Source organism: Armigeres subalbatus, chromosome 2, assembly GCF_024139115.2.
Source record: "Armigeres subalbatus isolate Guangzhou_Male chromosome 2, GZ_Asu_2, whole genome shotgun sequence".
Lineage (NCBI taxonomy): Eukaryota > Metazoa > Arthropoda > Insecta > Diptera > Culicidae > Armigeres > Armigeres subalbatus.
Window position 1 is genome coordinate 24,480,631 of NC_085140.1, and position 18,008 is coordinate 24,498,638.

The window sequence follows — 18,008 nt, forward strand, 5'->3', positions numbered from 1 at the left end:
AAATAAGTCGTTTCAAATACAGTTACGCCTATTTGAAAAAAGTTCCTAGAATTGTGTTCTTCTTTTGTACACGATCCATCTTTTGTTCAAATCGGTGTGCCTGCGACCTATCTATGTTGCACTACCTATCTACGACTCTTGATATGTGGAGTAAAAGTTCAAAGCATGTGCACACGATTGTGCTCTTTATTCAAGACAACTCATGTGCTCAATAAAATAAAAGATTCCGTTCTTCATATTTGGTATAGTAACGTCACAAAATAGACTGAATAAAAAGTGTATTAGTCGTTCCAAAATTCAATGCCAATCTTCCAATTAGTATTTCTGCCTTTCTCGTAGGGACACGGCAGGTATTTTCGTCTGTTCGTCATAGTCTCGAAAACCAATAAAAGAGACGCTTTTTTGTAAAACTCATACGTACCAAATCGTAGGCTCAGGAGAAACGTTCTGCTATAGTGGAGTTCAAGCAAATGTACGTTGCTTTCGTTGGTTTCGTTGGTACGACGATGGACGGAAATACCTGCCGTGTCCCTACAACAAACTTGAACCAAAAGGCTCACCGAAATCTCAACAGCAGAACTGTTCAGTGAATAATTTTACAGATTTTTGTATGTGTATGTATGTGTGTGTATGTGTACAAACTTTGTAGACACACTTTTTGGAACCTAACACTACCCGATTAACTCGCAACAAGTTATATTTGACCGGAAATGCGGTCCCATTGTTTGCAATTGAAAATTGACCCGATCGGACATAGACATTGTTTTATATCTACAGTCAAGCGAGCCTACTTTGCTTATTATCGAGAACATCACACTCTATGCCCCCAACAACGGATTTGTATAGAGTGTGAATCAATCCCACTCAGCTGTGCCAAAGACTTGCAATGACAAAGACAATGAAGCACATGTGACGATTGAACAACTCAAACATAAGAAAGATATTCAATTTGCAAAAAAGAGCTAACAACGGTGGAGGTTGGTACTCGGATTCTGATGGCTTTCCAGTCACTTTTTTTTCAGTTGTTTTTATTCGTTTTCATACTCTTGGAGGAATGAAAGTGAAAATTGAAAATTCACGTATTACCAATTATACAACAGCTTCTCTTGCTGCCCTATTAAAATTAAGCATCTTTTGTCAACGAATACACATCATGTTTGCCGTCCAGCGCGGTAGCGTGTGCGTGGTTGGCCGGATCACCGAAAGCATTCGGGGACTTCCGGAAGCGGCTACAAGGGGCCAGTTTAATAAAAAGAAGCCAAATTTTTCATCTTCTAATTATTATTTGAATATACTGAAATGTAATATCTGCACTGCGTTGTCGGATTAGTTCCATTTTGAGCTTTACTCAGTACATTCCTTCAGGGACCACAGCCCAATGACCAGCTAGTTAAGCAAGTTCTAAAGAACCATTTTGCTCTAAAACTGATACCAGGAAAAAGTAGCATGGGTTTTGTGCAGATTCAATATTATTATTGTCTATATTATGGAGGTTTGTAGCCCTTAGCTGGCTCATCTCTAATACGAGATAAATTTGCTTGTTTTAAAGCCTGTCCACGTTAAATTTCGGACACTCATCTTCCAATGCGATTTTTAAAATAATTACAAATCACTGAGACGATCAATTTACATGGCAGCTGAATCTCTTCGTTTTATGTGACATTTTCAGCATGTTTTAGTTGTCGTCTAAATTCATAAAATGGCAATAAATCATTTGGACATTATCAGACTGTCCGAAATATAACGTGGACAAGCTTTATTGTGTCATTGATCGATTTTAACGTAGAAAACTGGATATTTCGTTACCTCTGTTCAATCTACTTTAGTTTGGAGTCCGGCAACAGTGTACGAGTATACCATGGTTTTCTCATTGCACATTGACATTTCTCTTTGACATTATATATACATACCACTTTGTTTCCAGTTGTTTGCATTAATGTCTTATTGGAAATTTTATGATTTATGTTTATTTTTGTTACCTATTTATTGGTCTTATAAGATTTAAAATAAATACATAATCATAATAAGAGAAAACATTCTAATGCACATCTATTAACAAACAGGGAAGAACTATTTCAAAGAATTAAAATTCACGTAAATAAAGCCAAAAAATCTGCTAACAAAAAAAAATATTTTGGGTAAATTTGTTTTCAATATTTTGAAATTGTTGAAAAAAAAGAAGCAGTCTTCCTATTTAAGTTTTAGTTATCCATTTGATGCCAATCATTCGGGGGTTAAAATTTTGTTTTTCTTCACAGTCGAGAATACTGATATTGATTGATGGGACAGTTCATCAATCACATATGCCATGAATGCTATTTCCACAATAAAAACAGTTTTCTTACAAGTTGTCAGATTTGTCTCACACATTCTTCATTCATTCCGGTATTCGAAACTACTCTCTGCCAAGTGTTCGTGCAATGTCCACACACTTCATCCTGAGTGTTGTTGGCTGAACATCTGTCTTCTTGATTGGTTCGTTCGACTTCAGTCGCATATCACAGGCACTGGAGGAGGCAGGAACGAACCGATTCCATCAAAAAGGGTAGTGCGCGGCTGTGTAGGAAAAATCCGTGCCCAGAAAAGAAAACGATGGATTCTTTTCCGGCAGTGTAGGACGTTTTCATTGACCGACGATTATCTTCACCGGAGTGTGGAGAGAGGTGAGTTTAATCCATATTGGCCTTTGGTCCCGTACATTCGGTGATTGGTTCTGCGGAGATATCACACATTGATGACGGTGTCAGAATCAACATCGATGTCGATGAAGACGACTCCCCGTCTTTGATTGACCACGTAATACAAACAATTATCATTTCAATCTCTATCCATCAATCACGATGCGAAAATTCCAGTGTTTTTGCTGCCTTAGTCGCGATTTTTAAATCTTCGTCTCAACTCGGCGCACTTGATCGCCTTGATTAGTGCACTGTATGTTTGTTTCAAAAATCAAAACAAGGTGTTCCTGTCGAGGAAGGTGAATGTCTTCTCGGTTTGACGGCTTTGGAAGGAATCTGAGAGTCGCACTAGCGCCCAATCCATCTGACGATGTAGTTTGGAGACACAGACAAACATCTCGATTATTGCTTTATGGTGGCTGCTGCTAGTGAGGTTGTCTAGTCTGTACCAGTGGTTTCCAAACAACTTAACTGTAATTTGTTTAGAAGGGTAAACTTGGAGATTCATTATGTTCCAGGAATAGTGACTCAGCAAAAAGCATTGCAAATTCAATGGATTGTAATAATGCTTTGGGAATACAAACAAATAAGTTTTCGTTAATAAGCTAAATCAAGTGGATTCATTTTTAATTCAGACTGCTAGGGTAGTTTGAATTCAATTCAATTTAAAAAAGCATTTATGTGAATGTTCCAGATATGTGCATAAATATACATTTAAAATCACAAAATGTTTTTTAACTATGGAGATACCAATTTTCAATAATAAGTCATGTTTGACCAACTAATTTCAATTCAGTTCTCTGGTGCTAGGGTAACATAATGTATCTAAGCACTAACTCTGTCAGGCAGATTATTATAAAAAAATACAAAGTCGTATCCAGCTGTGCAGATAAGTCAGTGTGAGTCGCCGAAGAGTTTATCGACGTCTTGTAACTCTTCATGCTTCATTTATGAAGTACTGTAACATTGACTCGTTAACAGTACTGTAACATTAACTTGTTTCAACCCACAATAAATTGTTAAGTACTTGAAAGAGTTTAAGCAATTTTAGTCAACCATAAAATTATTCAAATAAATTAAAAGTGAACAAATATTTTTTTTTATGAAAAATGTTAACTGTAAAGTGATGGAATGTGTGTCACATTTATGAGCACATATCATTATTATTGCGCTCGGTTCTTCGTGACTTTCTTTTAAATTAGTTTTTATTAGCAATAACAGTCTTAATAGTTAGCGACAGTTAGGGAAACGCTGTACTAAGCGATAAGAAAACGCTAACGACACAGCCCACCACTGCAAGATGTAGGAGTTTTATCAATTTCAGGCCACAGCTCACGTACGCTTGGTTAAATGTAATTCATTCTGAATTGCGTTTGGCCGAGGGGATCGAATGTTGTGCGCAGAGATGAAACATTTTTCGATTCTGGCGCCAATTAGTGGGATACATTCCCTGAATCCACTGTTCCGGGTGAATGATGTAAATCGATGCGGTGTTTATTAATGCAACAGCAAATTGGGCAAGGTCAGCTGAAAATAGTTTCCTCCATTTGCCGGCCCCTCGGTGGAGGCGCACTGGTGGGATTTAGCTTTAATTATATTTGTTTTCAGTGAAGAAACGGTTAAGGATTTGGTGCTGTAAATTAAATCTTAGTTTGTGTTTTAGAGCTTGAAACTGGATCTGCGCTTTGACGAATAATATGTTCACTATATAAAGATGGGTCATTTCCATTGTAAAGACTTACATGCGTCCCAGTGAGGCGCAGAGGTTACACGCTTGAATTCCTCTAGTTCAAAGATCGACATCCCTTGTCAGACTTTTATTTGGAACTATCTCTGATGAGTAATTCTATACTCCTGGGGTATGCTCAGATTATCAGTTTGTTCATTATATTTGAAAATTCTTCTCATTGTCACTATTTTTTTTCAATTTTAGGACTGCTTCAAAATACTTGGAAAACATTCAGAAGATTTCGAATATCCAACCTCATAAACCGATCATTTGACGTGAGTATTCAAAAATAGACCAAAAGTCAACCCTTACTCTTTATCCTGAAACACTTGTGTAACAACCGAATCGTTGTCACATTTTCATAGCAAAACAAGCCAAAACCGTTTAAACGATTAAATGAAGAAAGTCTATAATAGGAGAAATCACGTATGTGGAAGATGTCAATTTCAATTATTGACAGTGAAGTGTTTAAGACATATTGCGCTTGAATTTGGACAAAAAATAAAATAAAGTAGCGTAAATATGATGGATTTCTTGAAAAATGCCACTGATGGCAGAAACCGTTTTCAAACGCTGGACGACACACAATTAGGTTATAATCCCTTTTGTTTTTCTGCCTTTTTATGGTAGTCCCAACACTACTATCAAGCCTTTCCTGGGTAGGTGAAATAACGTTTATAATTGCGTGTTGTTCTTCAATGAATTTATGCTTACTTTCAACTTCTATACATTTGTGTATTTGATAGGTGACAATAATGACTTCAGGCTTCAGGTGGTATTAATATCGAGATATCGGGTGTACTATTAGCCTAGGATGTAACATTGGTTCTTCTTCTTCTTCTTCTTCTTGTTCAATGGCTCTACATTCCAACTGGAACTTGTCATGCTTTTCAACTTAGTATTCTATTAGCATTTCCACAGTTATTAATTGAAAGCTATTCTATGCCCACCATTGTATGAGTATGTATCTTGTGTGGCAAGTACAATGGAAACATTATACCCAGGGTTTCGAGAAAGTTTCCAAACCCGAAAACATCCTAGACCGGACCGAGAATCGAACACGCCATCTCCGGATTGGCAATCCTACGCCTTTGCTCGCAAGGCTACTGGAGACCCCAATGTTGGTTCATCACGCAAATAATCAATAATTTAGCGATAGTATATCGTTTTGTAGAGAGATATTACTCATTGCTGGATACACAGCATAATTTAATTACATTACGCTAGATTCATGCACTTCTTCAACTGACAAACTTGCGTAGAACATCACTTTGAGTCGATTTTTCAGCAACCTTTTTAGCATGCATGCTGTACAAGGAGTCTTGTCTTTTGCCGAATAAACTAGTTTCCTGAATAGACTTATCTATCTCGCGCTTTAGATTAACGGATGGATAACAATCACACAATTTCAGCATGTTTAATTCACATATTTAAATCGCAGTTTAGTATAGCCACACGATTAATCAAAACTTTTTGGGACAATATTAGGAGCACTTGTTGCCAAGTTCCAGCATACGATTTTCATTTTAACCAGCACATTATAATTGGCTATCTTACAGCTTTTACAGACGATTTATAGTGAATGACGCACCAACCTTTCATGGGCTGAAAAAGCATTCACCATGAGAGCTAATATTAGGAAAATTTACGAATCAATAAAGTACATTTTTAGCTTGAGTACATTTTTTGCTTGAGGCTTTTGATGGCTTAAATAAGAGATTGTGCACAATATTGCTATTTTTGACTACTTGACGTAATAACCAAAAGTAAGCGGCTGTCCGGTGACATAATTTTGATAAGTGCTTCAATACCTATATGAAGATTTACAACGATAAATCAGTCAGAAACAATATTTAAACTCTTCAACTGTCTAAGGGCCGATTTCTTCATCTACGCTTAACTCATAAGCGGTGCTTACCCATACTTTTAAACCTGGTTTAAGCCCTAAGCGGAGGTGAAGAAATCGACCCTAAGACGAGTATAGTACTATACATTTAATTCCGCTACGTTTTGTTATCTTTACATATATGAATTTCGACCTCAAATGTGAGGTCGTCTTCAGTTTTTCGTACTTGACTCTACTTCAGTCAAGTACGAGACACTGAGGTCGAAAAACGTAGTGGAATTAAAGGGAAAGCACTAAACTCGTCATAGAGAGTTGATAAATCACTATAAATCAGTACAGAATTTTCAAAACGACTTATCTGCTTTTGTAAAAAAAGATTCAAAAGTTGATTTGTCGAATCTGAGAACACTTCCACGCAAACCAACACCATCAACAGGTAGCCGAAGTCTTCACCTATGTGTTGATGGTGTTGGTTTGCGTGGGAGTTCTCTCAGATTCGACAAATCGACTTTTGAATCTTTGTTTTGTCGTTTTGAACATTTGTGTTGAAATGTGCCCTACCACAGCATAGTAGGCTAAGTTGATTTCGAGACGTTTGGAGCTCGGTGAAGACTGATCAAAAACTCAAAACATGAACACTGGTTTTATTGTCCAACTTTGATATTATGGAGGGAAAATCCGTCCACCTCATTAGAAGAACTTGATGTAAACAATTTATGTATTATTTTTCTTATCATTCTCATAGAGCTTAAAATTAAAACAATGAATATTAAAAATAAATCGTCAACCAACGAACGTATTTTGCTCACCTGGTTAAAATATATCAAATGTATGTTTGTCAATATGTCATCAGTCTGGTTTAATTTATTCATTCAGTCAAAAAACATCGGTACGGGTTTCAATCCTTTGATTAAACATCTGTCTGCGGTTGCATAGTTATTTTGATTCAGGAGGTATTGAATTACATATATCAATATTCTGACAAAATTTTCGTGATTCTAATATGTGACAGTGGCACACCCAAAGACGGAACACCCAAACGTTTCACGTTTTTATTGATATTTATTTCAACGGTTCTAAATGTTTTTCATATATTTCACACAACACCGTTTTTACGTGATGAACTTCCTGGATTGATTGGACTGCATTAAAAAAGTCCTGGATTGATGTTCACATCACAAGCGTGATATCATTTGGGACTCTGCGCTCGTGCTGAACCGTGGGGTATTTTCACGCATTAAAAGCTACGAAAATCATTTTATAATAATGAATAAAATCATCACCTGCTGAATCAAAATCCGTTCCTCGTGGATTGATTACGAATCAAAATATCAAAATTCGTAAAGCTATTATTAGACTGAATGTTTAAAAGCAGACCAATTCACTGGAACATCACTTTAATAAGTTCAATACGCACCTTGAGAAGGGATCCATTTGATATAGATTGCGCTGATCCTACTATTTTCATTACGATTTGCAGTTTAAGCACGGTCACTATGATATAATTATAGTAAATACGCAAACATATGACACAAGAAACTTTGCATTTAACGAGTATCGATTTGTTTAATTTCAAGGCCTACTTTTTACTTCAATAGCTTAAAGTTTTTGAATTAATTACTTCGAACGCCTTTACATATAGAATACATATAGAATCTATAATCTATAATCTATCTGGATGGTGGATGAATTCAGGCGTTGTACGGATTTCATTACATCACGGTACTTTCCACTTAACATTGTTTCTAAATCCAGTTATGGTCCGAATTTATATTTTTCAACTCTAGAACTGAGACATTGATGTTTAATTCAAGAATTTCAAACATCATCTATGTGCCGAAATATGTTGTGGCTGAGAAAGCCTTAAATTCAAAGGAAACCCGCGTTGTACTCCTTTCTGTTAATAACTATGCTTGAAGGAAATTCTCAAAGTACTAAAACAAGCCGCTTCGGATGGTAGTTCCAAGCTCATTATGTGCAATTGAATCACAGCTGTGTTAAGCTTGAAAATCAAGGATTTTTTTTCACAATTTTTGTTTTGAAGTTCAATACAATATCCGCCATTATGCATTTTTGTCTCTCTGAGACCAGGGAATGTACGTGTACCCCAGGGTACATGTACCCCAGGTAGAGAGGCGCTGATCTAGATAAAAGTTAGAGGAAATTGGTTGCGTATGCAAAGCTTGTTCTTTGAATTGCTCTGGTTATAGCATAATTCGTCATCTCCTAACTCACACACCAATTGTGTCGCTTATTCTGATCAGGGCTGGATTTAGCCGGAAGAGGGCCTCGGGGCCGACGGTATGTGGGGGCCCCAAAATGTACAAAAAAGGTTGGTTTTGGTACACAAGATTTGTGGGGCCCGGGGCCACGGCCCCTCCGGCACCCCCATAAATCCGGCCCTGATTCTGATGTATGCGTAATTAGTCCTACAAAGGGTTTTCAAAAATCCATCATCCGATCGAGCGATTTGAGGATTTCAAGGTTATAATTTCACCCACGGAAATCAAATTGAACATGAGTTATAAAGAAATAAACACTAAAAAACACTAATTTTTATGAACATTGAAGGTGCTCTGCCTCTCCTTTATCGAATATTTCTGTGTCATGGAGCGTGACTTGAGAAAATTTTCAATCTGTATTTGGTCGTTGTTCAGACAAAACCGCACCAAGCGACTTTTCGACTGGCTTGTGATATTTTGTTCGTGCAAAGACAGCGGAAATAGTTTCATACAAAATTATGCGTACATTTGCAGTAGGATATCCTCAGTTATGGGGTTGAGGGATATCCGATACGATTTGCGACTAATTAAATCTGCTAGACGAAAGTTTGAGCAGAAAAATGGGAAATTTTTCGTTGGCGCTTGGTGCGATTTGCATGAACCCCGACCATTTGTCGATGACACTTGATATCAGGCTTGGCATTGGTCATGACCAGGGAATCAATATTCGAACAACGCCTAACAATATACCCTTTGTCGTCAACAGACTTTGTTACTGACAAACGCACCTAGCGACAAACCTTTATCAGAACCCCAACACAATATGACAAGAATCATTTGCCTTGCATGCTCTGATATTTCCGAGAATACGATGCTAATATTGTAATCAAAGTTAGATTCTCGAATATTTCCATAAAAGCAGAAACTATGATAGCATAGAACCGAAATTTACTGTAGAGATAATGCATAATAGCGGGATGAAAAGTTAGCAACAAAATTGCCTTCTTTTCTGTTGCTGACAAAACTTTTCGGATCTTTGCCATTATCCGACAAAACAAAGCTACGTCGTTGGTTCTCTTTTGTCGCTTGTTTCGCATTCAAGAAAAATTGATTCCCTGGTCATGACAGTCATTGGTATGCTTAGTTTTTTCTTCTGTTGATCGTCGTCACCAAACGCAACGTTAGCAACCACACCTCCTACCAAAATGATTATGCAATCAAGCCATGTGGTGAATTTCAAATTCACCACACGGTTTTCTGCTCCTGTTATCAAAAGATTTAATCTAGCCTAATAATTTTCATACAATGCTGAAATTAAAGTCGATTGCTTAGCATAAGTGAGCAAACGATCTACCGATGTTTCATCCTCATAGGCGTTGTGGTTCTCTCAATTCGTGCCCTTGAAAAATCACTAGAAAAAGCACGTGTTCTCAAGATGGCCGATTTGTGGCTTTGTTGTATAACCACCTTAACATCGCGATTTCTTGGTCGCGGAATCCGGGGGAACATTGATAATTTTTTTTAATTGTTTTGTAAATATTTCCCCCGTGAATGAAATCATAGCTTTTTTCATATTTTTAAAACGAGTACTGCTACATGAAGAACGTATAAGGCTGTTATTCTTGATTATTTGATGATTTCAAACTTGTTTTAAAAATGTTTTTCGTCGAGCTTTTTGATTTTTCAATTTTTTAACTTTGATCAATCATTTATCTTAGAGAATGCGTATGCAAAGGGCTTAAGATAGGCAATTATAGTTGGAATCTCTTACGCTGAAGCGATGTGCATCGATTTCAATTTTTTGTTATTATACTTGTTTGTAGTGCTTTTTTAGCAGCTTGCTGTGAGTTCAAAAAATATTGTTGATTTTATTTTTTAATTTTGGCGAAATTTTTATATAACCTTTGGATGAATTTGCATTCAATTCATCCAAAGGTTATATCATTCAGCAGCGAATTTACTCACAATAAGTAATTGTGATAGCAGGACATAATATTTTATTCATTTTATTCACAATTTACTTACCTATGGATCCTGTACACCTCCAGTGGTGCAAAGGGCCGACTTGAAAGATCTCCATCCTGAGCGTTGTCCAACTATCGCTTTAACCTGTTGCCAGGTTAGATTTCGGTCGACTTATTTTATTTAGGCTACGCTGCCATGAGCCTCTGGGTCTGCCTATGCTGCGATGTTCCGCTAGATTCCAGTTTAATGCTTGTTTACAGATTTCGTTTCCACCCCTACGTAGAGTGTGGCCGACCCAGCCCCACTTCCCGAATTTCTGTTGCTATCGGCTTCTGGTGACAACGACGACGGAGCTCGTTGTTTGAGATCCAGTTGTGAGGCCACCAGGCCCGAATTATATACCGCAGGCATCTATTAATGAACACCTGCAGCCGTTGAGTGTTCTCCACTGATACACACCATGTTTCGCTAGCGTATAGCAGCACAGATTACACGTTAGAGTTGAAAATTCGTATTTTGGTGCGTTCACTTATTTGCCTGTTTTTCCAGATATTTCTTAAACTCGCTAAGGTAGCCCTTGCTTTCTTGATCCGTACTCCTATATCGATCATGGTACCGCCGTTTGACGCCATTTGGCTACCAAGATATTGGAAGCTTTCAACATTCTCCAATGGAGGCCCTCCTTAGCCATGCGGTAAGACGCGCGGCTACAAAGCAAGACCATGCTGAGGGTGGCTGGGTTCGATTCCCGGTGCCGGTTTAGGCAATTTTCGGTTTGGAAATTGTCTCCACTTCCCTGGGCATAAAAGTATTATCGTGTTAGCCTCATGATATACGAATGCAAAAATGGTAACTCGGCTTAGAAGTGCTTAATGAACACTAAGCTGCGATGCGGTAATGTCCCAGTGGGGGATGTAATGCCAATGAAGAAGAAAAAGAACATTCTCCAATGGTTGCCCGGCTACTGTGAAACTGGAAGGACAAGACCCCATTGTGCAACACTCTACACGAAAAGGCCTCGTACTGTGCCTCGATGAGTCTCAGGGCGCCCCACGTCGAAAGCTTTATCGTAGTCAATGAATACCAAGTAAAGGGACTCTTGGAATTCGTTGACCTGCTCCAGAATGATACGGAGCGTGACAATATGGTCCACACAGGATCTTCCGGCACGGAATCCGGCCTGCTGCCGCCGGAGAGTCGTATCGATCTTCTCCTGAATCTGGGCTAGGATAATTTTGCATAGAACTTTGAGAACGGTACACATCAACATAATGCCTCGCCAGTTATCGCATACAGTCAGGTCACTCTTTTTGGGCACCTTCACTAAGATACCTTGCATCCAGTCGACCGGGAAAGTTGCGGTGTCCCAGGTATTACGAAATGAACGATGCAGTAGTTGAGCGGATGTCATGGGGTCATCTTTGAGCATCTCGGCTTATATGCGACCGACTCCTGGGGCTTTATTCGATTTCATGTTTGGATGGCTGTTTGAATCTCTAGCAGTGATGGAGCATCGGTATTGACGTCGGATCCTAGGCAGATCATGCTGAGGTTATGGTGGCCTGGCTGGCACTTGAAAAAGTTGTTCGAAGTGCACGAACCAGCGTTTCATCTTCGTTCATCTTCGCCCCGCTTAAGCGTCGTGAGATATCGTAGAGGAGGCAAATGTCCCCGGTTGCTGCAGCTCTCTCCTTCGTCGGCCAGAGAGTCTGCCCACAATATTGAGTAAAAAATATACTGGAGGATCGAACTCACTCAGAACCAAGATGAATACACCACTAGGTGTTCCAATCTGCCAAATTGACGATTCAGCCATCTTGGATTTTAGTATGGAAGAGCCAGCCGGTTTGTTTATGTTTTGCACCGAAAATGAATTTTTCACCCCCGCCTTCTTCTCGTCCATAAACTGGGCAAATTGAAACACCTAGCTGTGTATTCATCTTGCTCAGAACCTCAAGATCCGCTGGCCTAAACGCTAGCCTTTGTACCAATTCAGTTCCTTGAAGATTGTGCACTAGAACGCTTTGATATGACAAATAAATCACAGATGCCCTTTGGTGCCTTTTTGTTACGACAACTAGTACGACAAAAAGGAATCACATCTGCAGGAAGAATTGTTTTTTTTTTCAGGATGTGGAGGGAAAGGGATGTACTAGTTGTTCATAACAGGTACAGCAAAACTTCACAAGGACGCCCTTATTCATACTAACTACTCAGGGAGTAGAAGGTCAAGAAGAGCCACCGTTGCTGACTAAAGCGTGAACCGGATACCTGGGACTCCCACAATATCCGCGGCAATAGCAGCAAACGATGCCCTGTACGTATTTAGTTCATTTTTTTGTATATATTGATGAAGCAATGAAGGAAAGAAAAGTAAAGAACTGGAACGTGCTCACCAATTTAGTTTGTCCAAAAAAGCTCCAATTTTGAATAGCAAACACCAAGGATATCCGAAGAGACCACATAATTTCCTAAAGTTTTGCATTTGTTTTTCTCCTCTGCTTCCAATGAAATCGTGGTAACCACGTGGCGGCTACGAAATTTTCATGTGGGGTTATCAGCTTCCGATAGCTGTTATTGTCCTGGCTGCTATAGTCAAGTTGATTCAGCTCAGTACCAGCTCACAATTTTGATTTAACACCTTGAAATGAGCAGATATTAGGAAACGTTCAGATTATGGAAAATTGAGTTCTTGAATCGGGTCTCAAAGCATGGGTGCGATTTGTGGAAGCACTAAATAAATTCATCATCCTTGCAGAAATCAACGGCTGTCTCTTGACGTTTAAAATTCGAAACACGCACATAATTTTCTTCTCACTAATGTTTGCTGGACAATTGTTCGGTAGTCATTACACCATGACCGCGACGTCGGATGGTAACACTATCACACATATTGGCACGGGATTAAATCGCGGAACATATCGGACAGCTGGTACCGTGGCACTATCGAGGAATGTAGATCAATTCTCAAACGGATAAGTTGGAGGCCATGTGATGATGTATTTGAATTAAATTCTACAGAAATATTTTGTAATATACAGAAACAGACTACTTCGATCTTCTAACGAATTCACTTCTTTTTTAAATAGGATATATATAAAAAAAAACTGACAGCCGAATAGAACTGCTATCGACTACGCGGCTTTGCCTACTCAGATCTCTCTTTAAACGGACTCGAAAAATGAGTTAAGAGCGGAGCAGAATGGATACGTTTGCGTGCGTTTTGACAGTTTTCCCATGGCAAAACTGTCAAAACGCACGCAAACGTATCCATTCTGCTCAGCTCTTTAGTTTTTAATGCCTAATATTCTGGGTATAACTTTTATGATCATTTTCAATACAAAATAATGGGCTGCAACTTGATACAACAAATCGGTTAAGAATGAATGTCTGTAAAATGAGAGAGTTTTTGAAACGCATTTTGCTTATAAAAACCCAAATTAAACCACCTAGTAGTGGTACTGCCTTCCTCGCATTTAGCCAAGACACCAACCTTTTTGGTTTAGTACACCATTTTCAATGCAAAACAATCGGACAGGATTCCCTGACGAACACAATTTGTTGCGAGCCAATCGGCTGATGGAAACTGATAAAGTTGGAGAGACTTTCCACGCATTTTTGGCGTAAAATGTATTTTGATTTTGATTTTTTTTTGTAGCTTCTGATCTCGTCAGCAAAGTTCTCAATGGAAAGCAATGGAACGTCGAATGCTACTTTTTGTGAGTCAATCGGTTAAAGATAAGTGCTTTAAAATTAGCTAAACTCATTTTTGTCTAGAGAAAATGTGTTTTGGAAATAACTTTTGAGCCCATAGTCCGATCTGGGCAATTGTCAGTAGAACAATGGGAAAAGATTCCCCGCCGAATGCATCTTGCGAGCAAATCGGCCTTCAATAAAAAGCATGTTTTTGGAGTGAACATATAGCCTTTACGTATACTTAGTATACGAGAAAGGCAAAAAGAAGCTTGCAAAGTAGTAAGGTCTCATATAGCATTTGTATAAGAATATAGCATTTTTGCATATTCCCAGTTCTTATACAGATTTCGGTAGTTTCTTATACAGAACAGTTAGAAAATCTAACAACCACCCGTTGGGTATGTATGAGAAGGAGGAATTCAGTGCTTAACGTGATTTACCCAAGTGTATGATGAATCGAGTGGTACTACAACAGTTCTTTGCCGATTCAAAATATTACATTCTTATTTTCTGCTTTGCTGCTGCTCATGCTGAAAAAACCAGAAAATAAGAATAAATACCCCCTGGTTTGTCATTCGAAATATGCCCTAGTCAATGTATTTACAATCGCCATATTCATATTGAAATAAAATCAAATCTCACTTTGTACGGTTTATACTTTTGTTTATAAATTTGTTCACCATTTTCCTTGAAAAGAGTGAATCGTCATAAATTACTCAAGGTACTTATTGTACCGCGCATAAGCAAATCTACTTGAGCGATTACTTTGTAACAAGGCAAAAGATAAGCGTCAGATAGGTGTTTGAGAAAAAACAAACGCGCTTAAAAATTCAACTTTGATCATTTTTGAGAACTTTGACCGCACGTGCTATTTGTACTGCTGATAAATCCTGCTTATTTATGATTTACTTTTTGCTGTTTATAAGTTTAGGAGAATATAATTTGTAATTTTAGAGATGAAAGATCTTTGATCAATGGATAGATCAATCAAGACAGCTCAGTACTTGCTTTTTGAAAGTCTGTTAAATAATTTCAAGTGTCACTAATGGACAACATACAATGACTAAGCGCAAACTACAGCTAAACAAATTAAAAGTTTATATTTTCTCATTAAACTGGTTGTGGTTCATTTTTGTACAATAGCTTCAGGGAAGCAAAACCTTCGATTTTATAAGTTATCAGCTTAGAAGAAACGAATTTCAACTTAATTTTTTAAATTAGTGTGATCCGTCTTGTCGACAGCTTTTCACATTCCACTTTATCTAAAGCAGCAGAAGCATCATTACGCCTGCGCTACGTTATTTTTTTTTCGAATCTTCCCTGGACCATCTTTGACCTACTTGATTTTCAGTAATTAGAACTAATAACGCATTTACTCATTTCACTTAGCTTACACTTTTATTTCTTTCCTTCCAGATCTGCGTACCAAATCACCGCCCTTTCCTATAAACCACAAAGCACACGCACATCCGTGTCACCGCAACCACCATGATCCAGGGTCTCGGTTCCGTGACGCAGGCCCTGCTCGGCACACTGCTGACATGGGGTCTAACGGCGCTCGGTTCCGCCATGGTCATCTTCTTGCGAGGCAACCAAAGGAAATCGCTGGATATCTCGTTGGGATTCGCTGCCGGGGTTATGGTTGCGGCCAGTTTCTGGTCCCTTCTGGCCCCAGCCATCGAGCTAGCGGAGAGTTCCAACATGTATGGCAGTAAGGGCGAGTTTGCATTTATTCCAGTTGCGATCGGATTCTTGCTGGGAGCGATCTTCGTGTACGGTACGGATAAGGTCATTTCGTTCTTGGGTATTAACAGTCCTACGATGATGATTGCGTTGACGCACGCCAACAAGGACAAGGCAGATATTGCGATTGACGATCAGGTGTCAACGTTGGAGCATGGACGCAGTTCATACGCAGGAGTACAACCGAATCCCCAGGATAACTCGTTGGCTATCGGAATGGAAAGTTTTGCCGATTGTTTGAACGCCCAGCACGGAAATGTTTCTCGCAAACGCAGAAAGGGATCAGTTAAGGAGCAATCCACATATACGAACATCAGCCAAAGTCAGATCGACGCACAATTGTCACAGTGGAAACGAATCATGCTGCTGGTGGTCGCCATCACTGTGCACAACATCCCAGAAGGGCTGGCCGTCGGTGTGAGTTTCGGTGCTATTGGAACAACAGAGTCGGCGACGTTCGAGGCGGCGCGAAATTTGGCCATCGGCATCGGTATTCAGAACTTCCCCGAGGGATTGGCGGTGAGTCTTCCGCTGCACGCTGCTGGGTTCAGTCTTGGAAAGAGCTTCTGGTACGGTCAACTGTCCGGAATGGTGGAGCCGATCTTCGGAGTCTTGGGTGCTGTAGCGGTGAGTGTGGCCAGCATTATTCTGCCGTACGCCCTGTCGTTTGCGGCCGGGGCCATGATCTACATCGTGGCTGATGACATTTTGCCGGAAGCACATGCCAGGTTTGTAGAAGCTTAAAAGTTTTGTGGGCGTCTTATTAAATTTATTTTTATTTTACAGTGGAAATGGGCTGATTGCCACCTGGGGAACGATAGCCGGTTTTGTGGTGATGATGTGCCTCGATGTTGGCCTGGGATAAGTTTCTGGACGTTGGTGCAAACACACCAACCACAAGCAACTACATTTAGAATAGAAAACTACTTTGACGCAACATACCGATGTGATCCTGTTGAAATGTACTTTAATCGACTAAGTATTAATTGTATCTGAATAGAACGTTGTGGAAAACATTGGATTTAGCAGAGAGAGTTGGTTTCTAATAGAATCCATAAGGCTAATGGGGATACCCGTTGCAGTGCTGGGTATTATCGCCTGAGCGTGAATATAACGCTGAAACATATTTTCCCCAACACTTTTATTTTTCAAAAAGTAGGATTAGTTTGTACAAATAAAAACCACTTTTAAGATTCAATTATGAACACGAAGTAAGGATTATTTCTCCGAAAGCCCTACTATTTTCCGGCTTACATCCCACAACTAACGGTTTGCGTCTTCATCGCTTCCCTCCTTGCTTAGTTTTTTGGTTGCGGCTATCCCTGGGGGCTGTCCATATACCACGTGGACAATTTAGGGAAAGGGAGGGGTGTGGCGAATGTCCACGGTTCATACAATTTTTTGAATTATTGTCCACGCTTGGGGAGGAGGGTATCAAAACCTGTCCACGTGGTATATGGACACCCCAGTGTGAAAAAGGTTTATATTAGAGATGGGCAAAACAGCTCATTTCATTATCGGTTTCACCTATCGATTCCTCCCGCTCCTGTTAAGCCTTTGCTTGCTATGTAAATCTTCACGCTTCAGCAACTCCTTTGTGGTTTCCTTACAGATTCTAGAGTTGGCACCGGTTATCACAATCACCCTAGCATCGCATTGCGATTACTTCTGAAACTAGGATGCTCTGATGGAAAAAATGAGCATGAAAATGGCTTCGCTTCAACTCTGAAGCCAAACCGGGAAAGCCAGCACACATCAAACTGAATTCACATCAATTTGAATCGAATGCATGTTCACTGATAAAACACGTTTTTCGCGTGATATAGAACACTGATGAATAATGTGGAAATAGCAATTTTCAGTCCTCACTACAATGTCAAGTAAAACTGGAATTAAATAAACACTGTATATTGTGACGAACTCTGGGATACAGTTGAAGCAGCTATTAACGACGAAGCAGAGAGAAACGTGGGTATGTGGGACGAAGTATTGGTTCGTAGAAGAGTGCAGACAGAATCTGGAGGAGAAGGACGCATCGCGGGCGGTCGCGCTGCAGCAAGAGACCCGGCAGAACGTTGAGCAAACAAAAAATGCATCGAAGACAAAGCAGGGGAGCTGCTCCTTGAATT

General features: G+C 39.3%; 1 protein-coding gene across 3 annotated transcripts; it reads left to right on the forward strand.

The window, feature by feature from the left end:
* Window positions 1-2,184: 2,184 nt before the first annotated feature.
* LOC134218259 (zinc transporter ZIP11) lies at window positions 2,185-17,080 on the forward strand. Of its 3 annotated transcripts, XM_062697190.1 has the most exons (5): window positions 2,185-2,663; window positions 4,342-4,537; window positions 4,612-4,682; window positions 15,553-16,607; window positions 16,666-17,080. In XM_062697190.1, exons 4-5 carry the CDS (start codon window positions 15,625-15,627, stop codon window positions 16,742-16,744), a joined length of 1,062 nt encoding a protein of 353 aa, XP_062553174.1. In that variant the 5' UTR covers window positions 2,185-2,663; window positions 4,342-4,537; window positions 4,612-4,682; window positions 15,553-15,624; the 3' UTR covers window positions 16,745-17,080. The 3 variants fall into 3 exon arrangements, with proteins under 3 accessions (XP_062553174.1, XP_062553172.1, XP_062553173.1); XM_062697188.1 differs by lacking the exon at window positions 4,342-4,537; XM_062697189.1 differs by lacking the exons at window positions 4,342-4,537; window positions 4,612-4,682.
* Window positions 17,081-18,008: the final 928 nt, after the last annotated feature.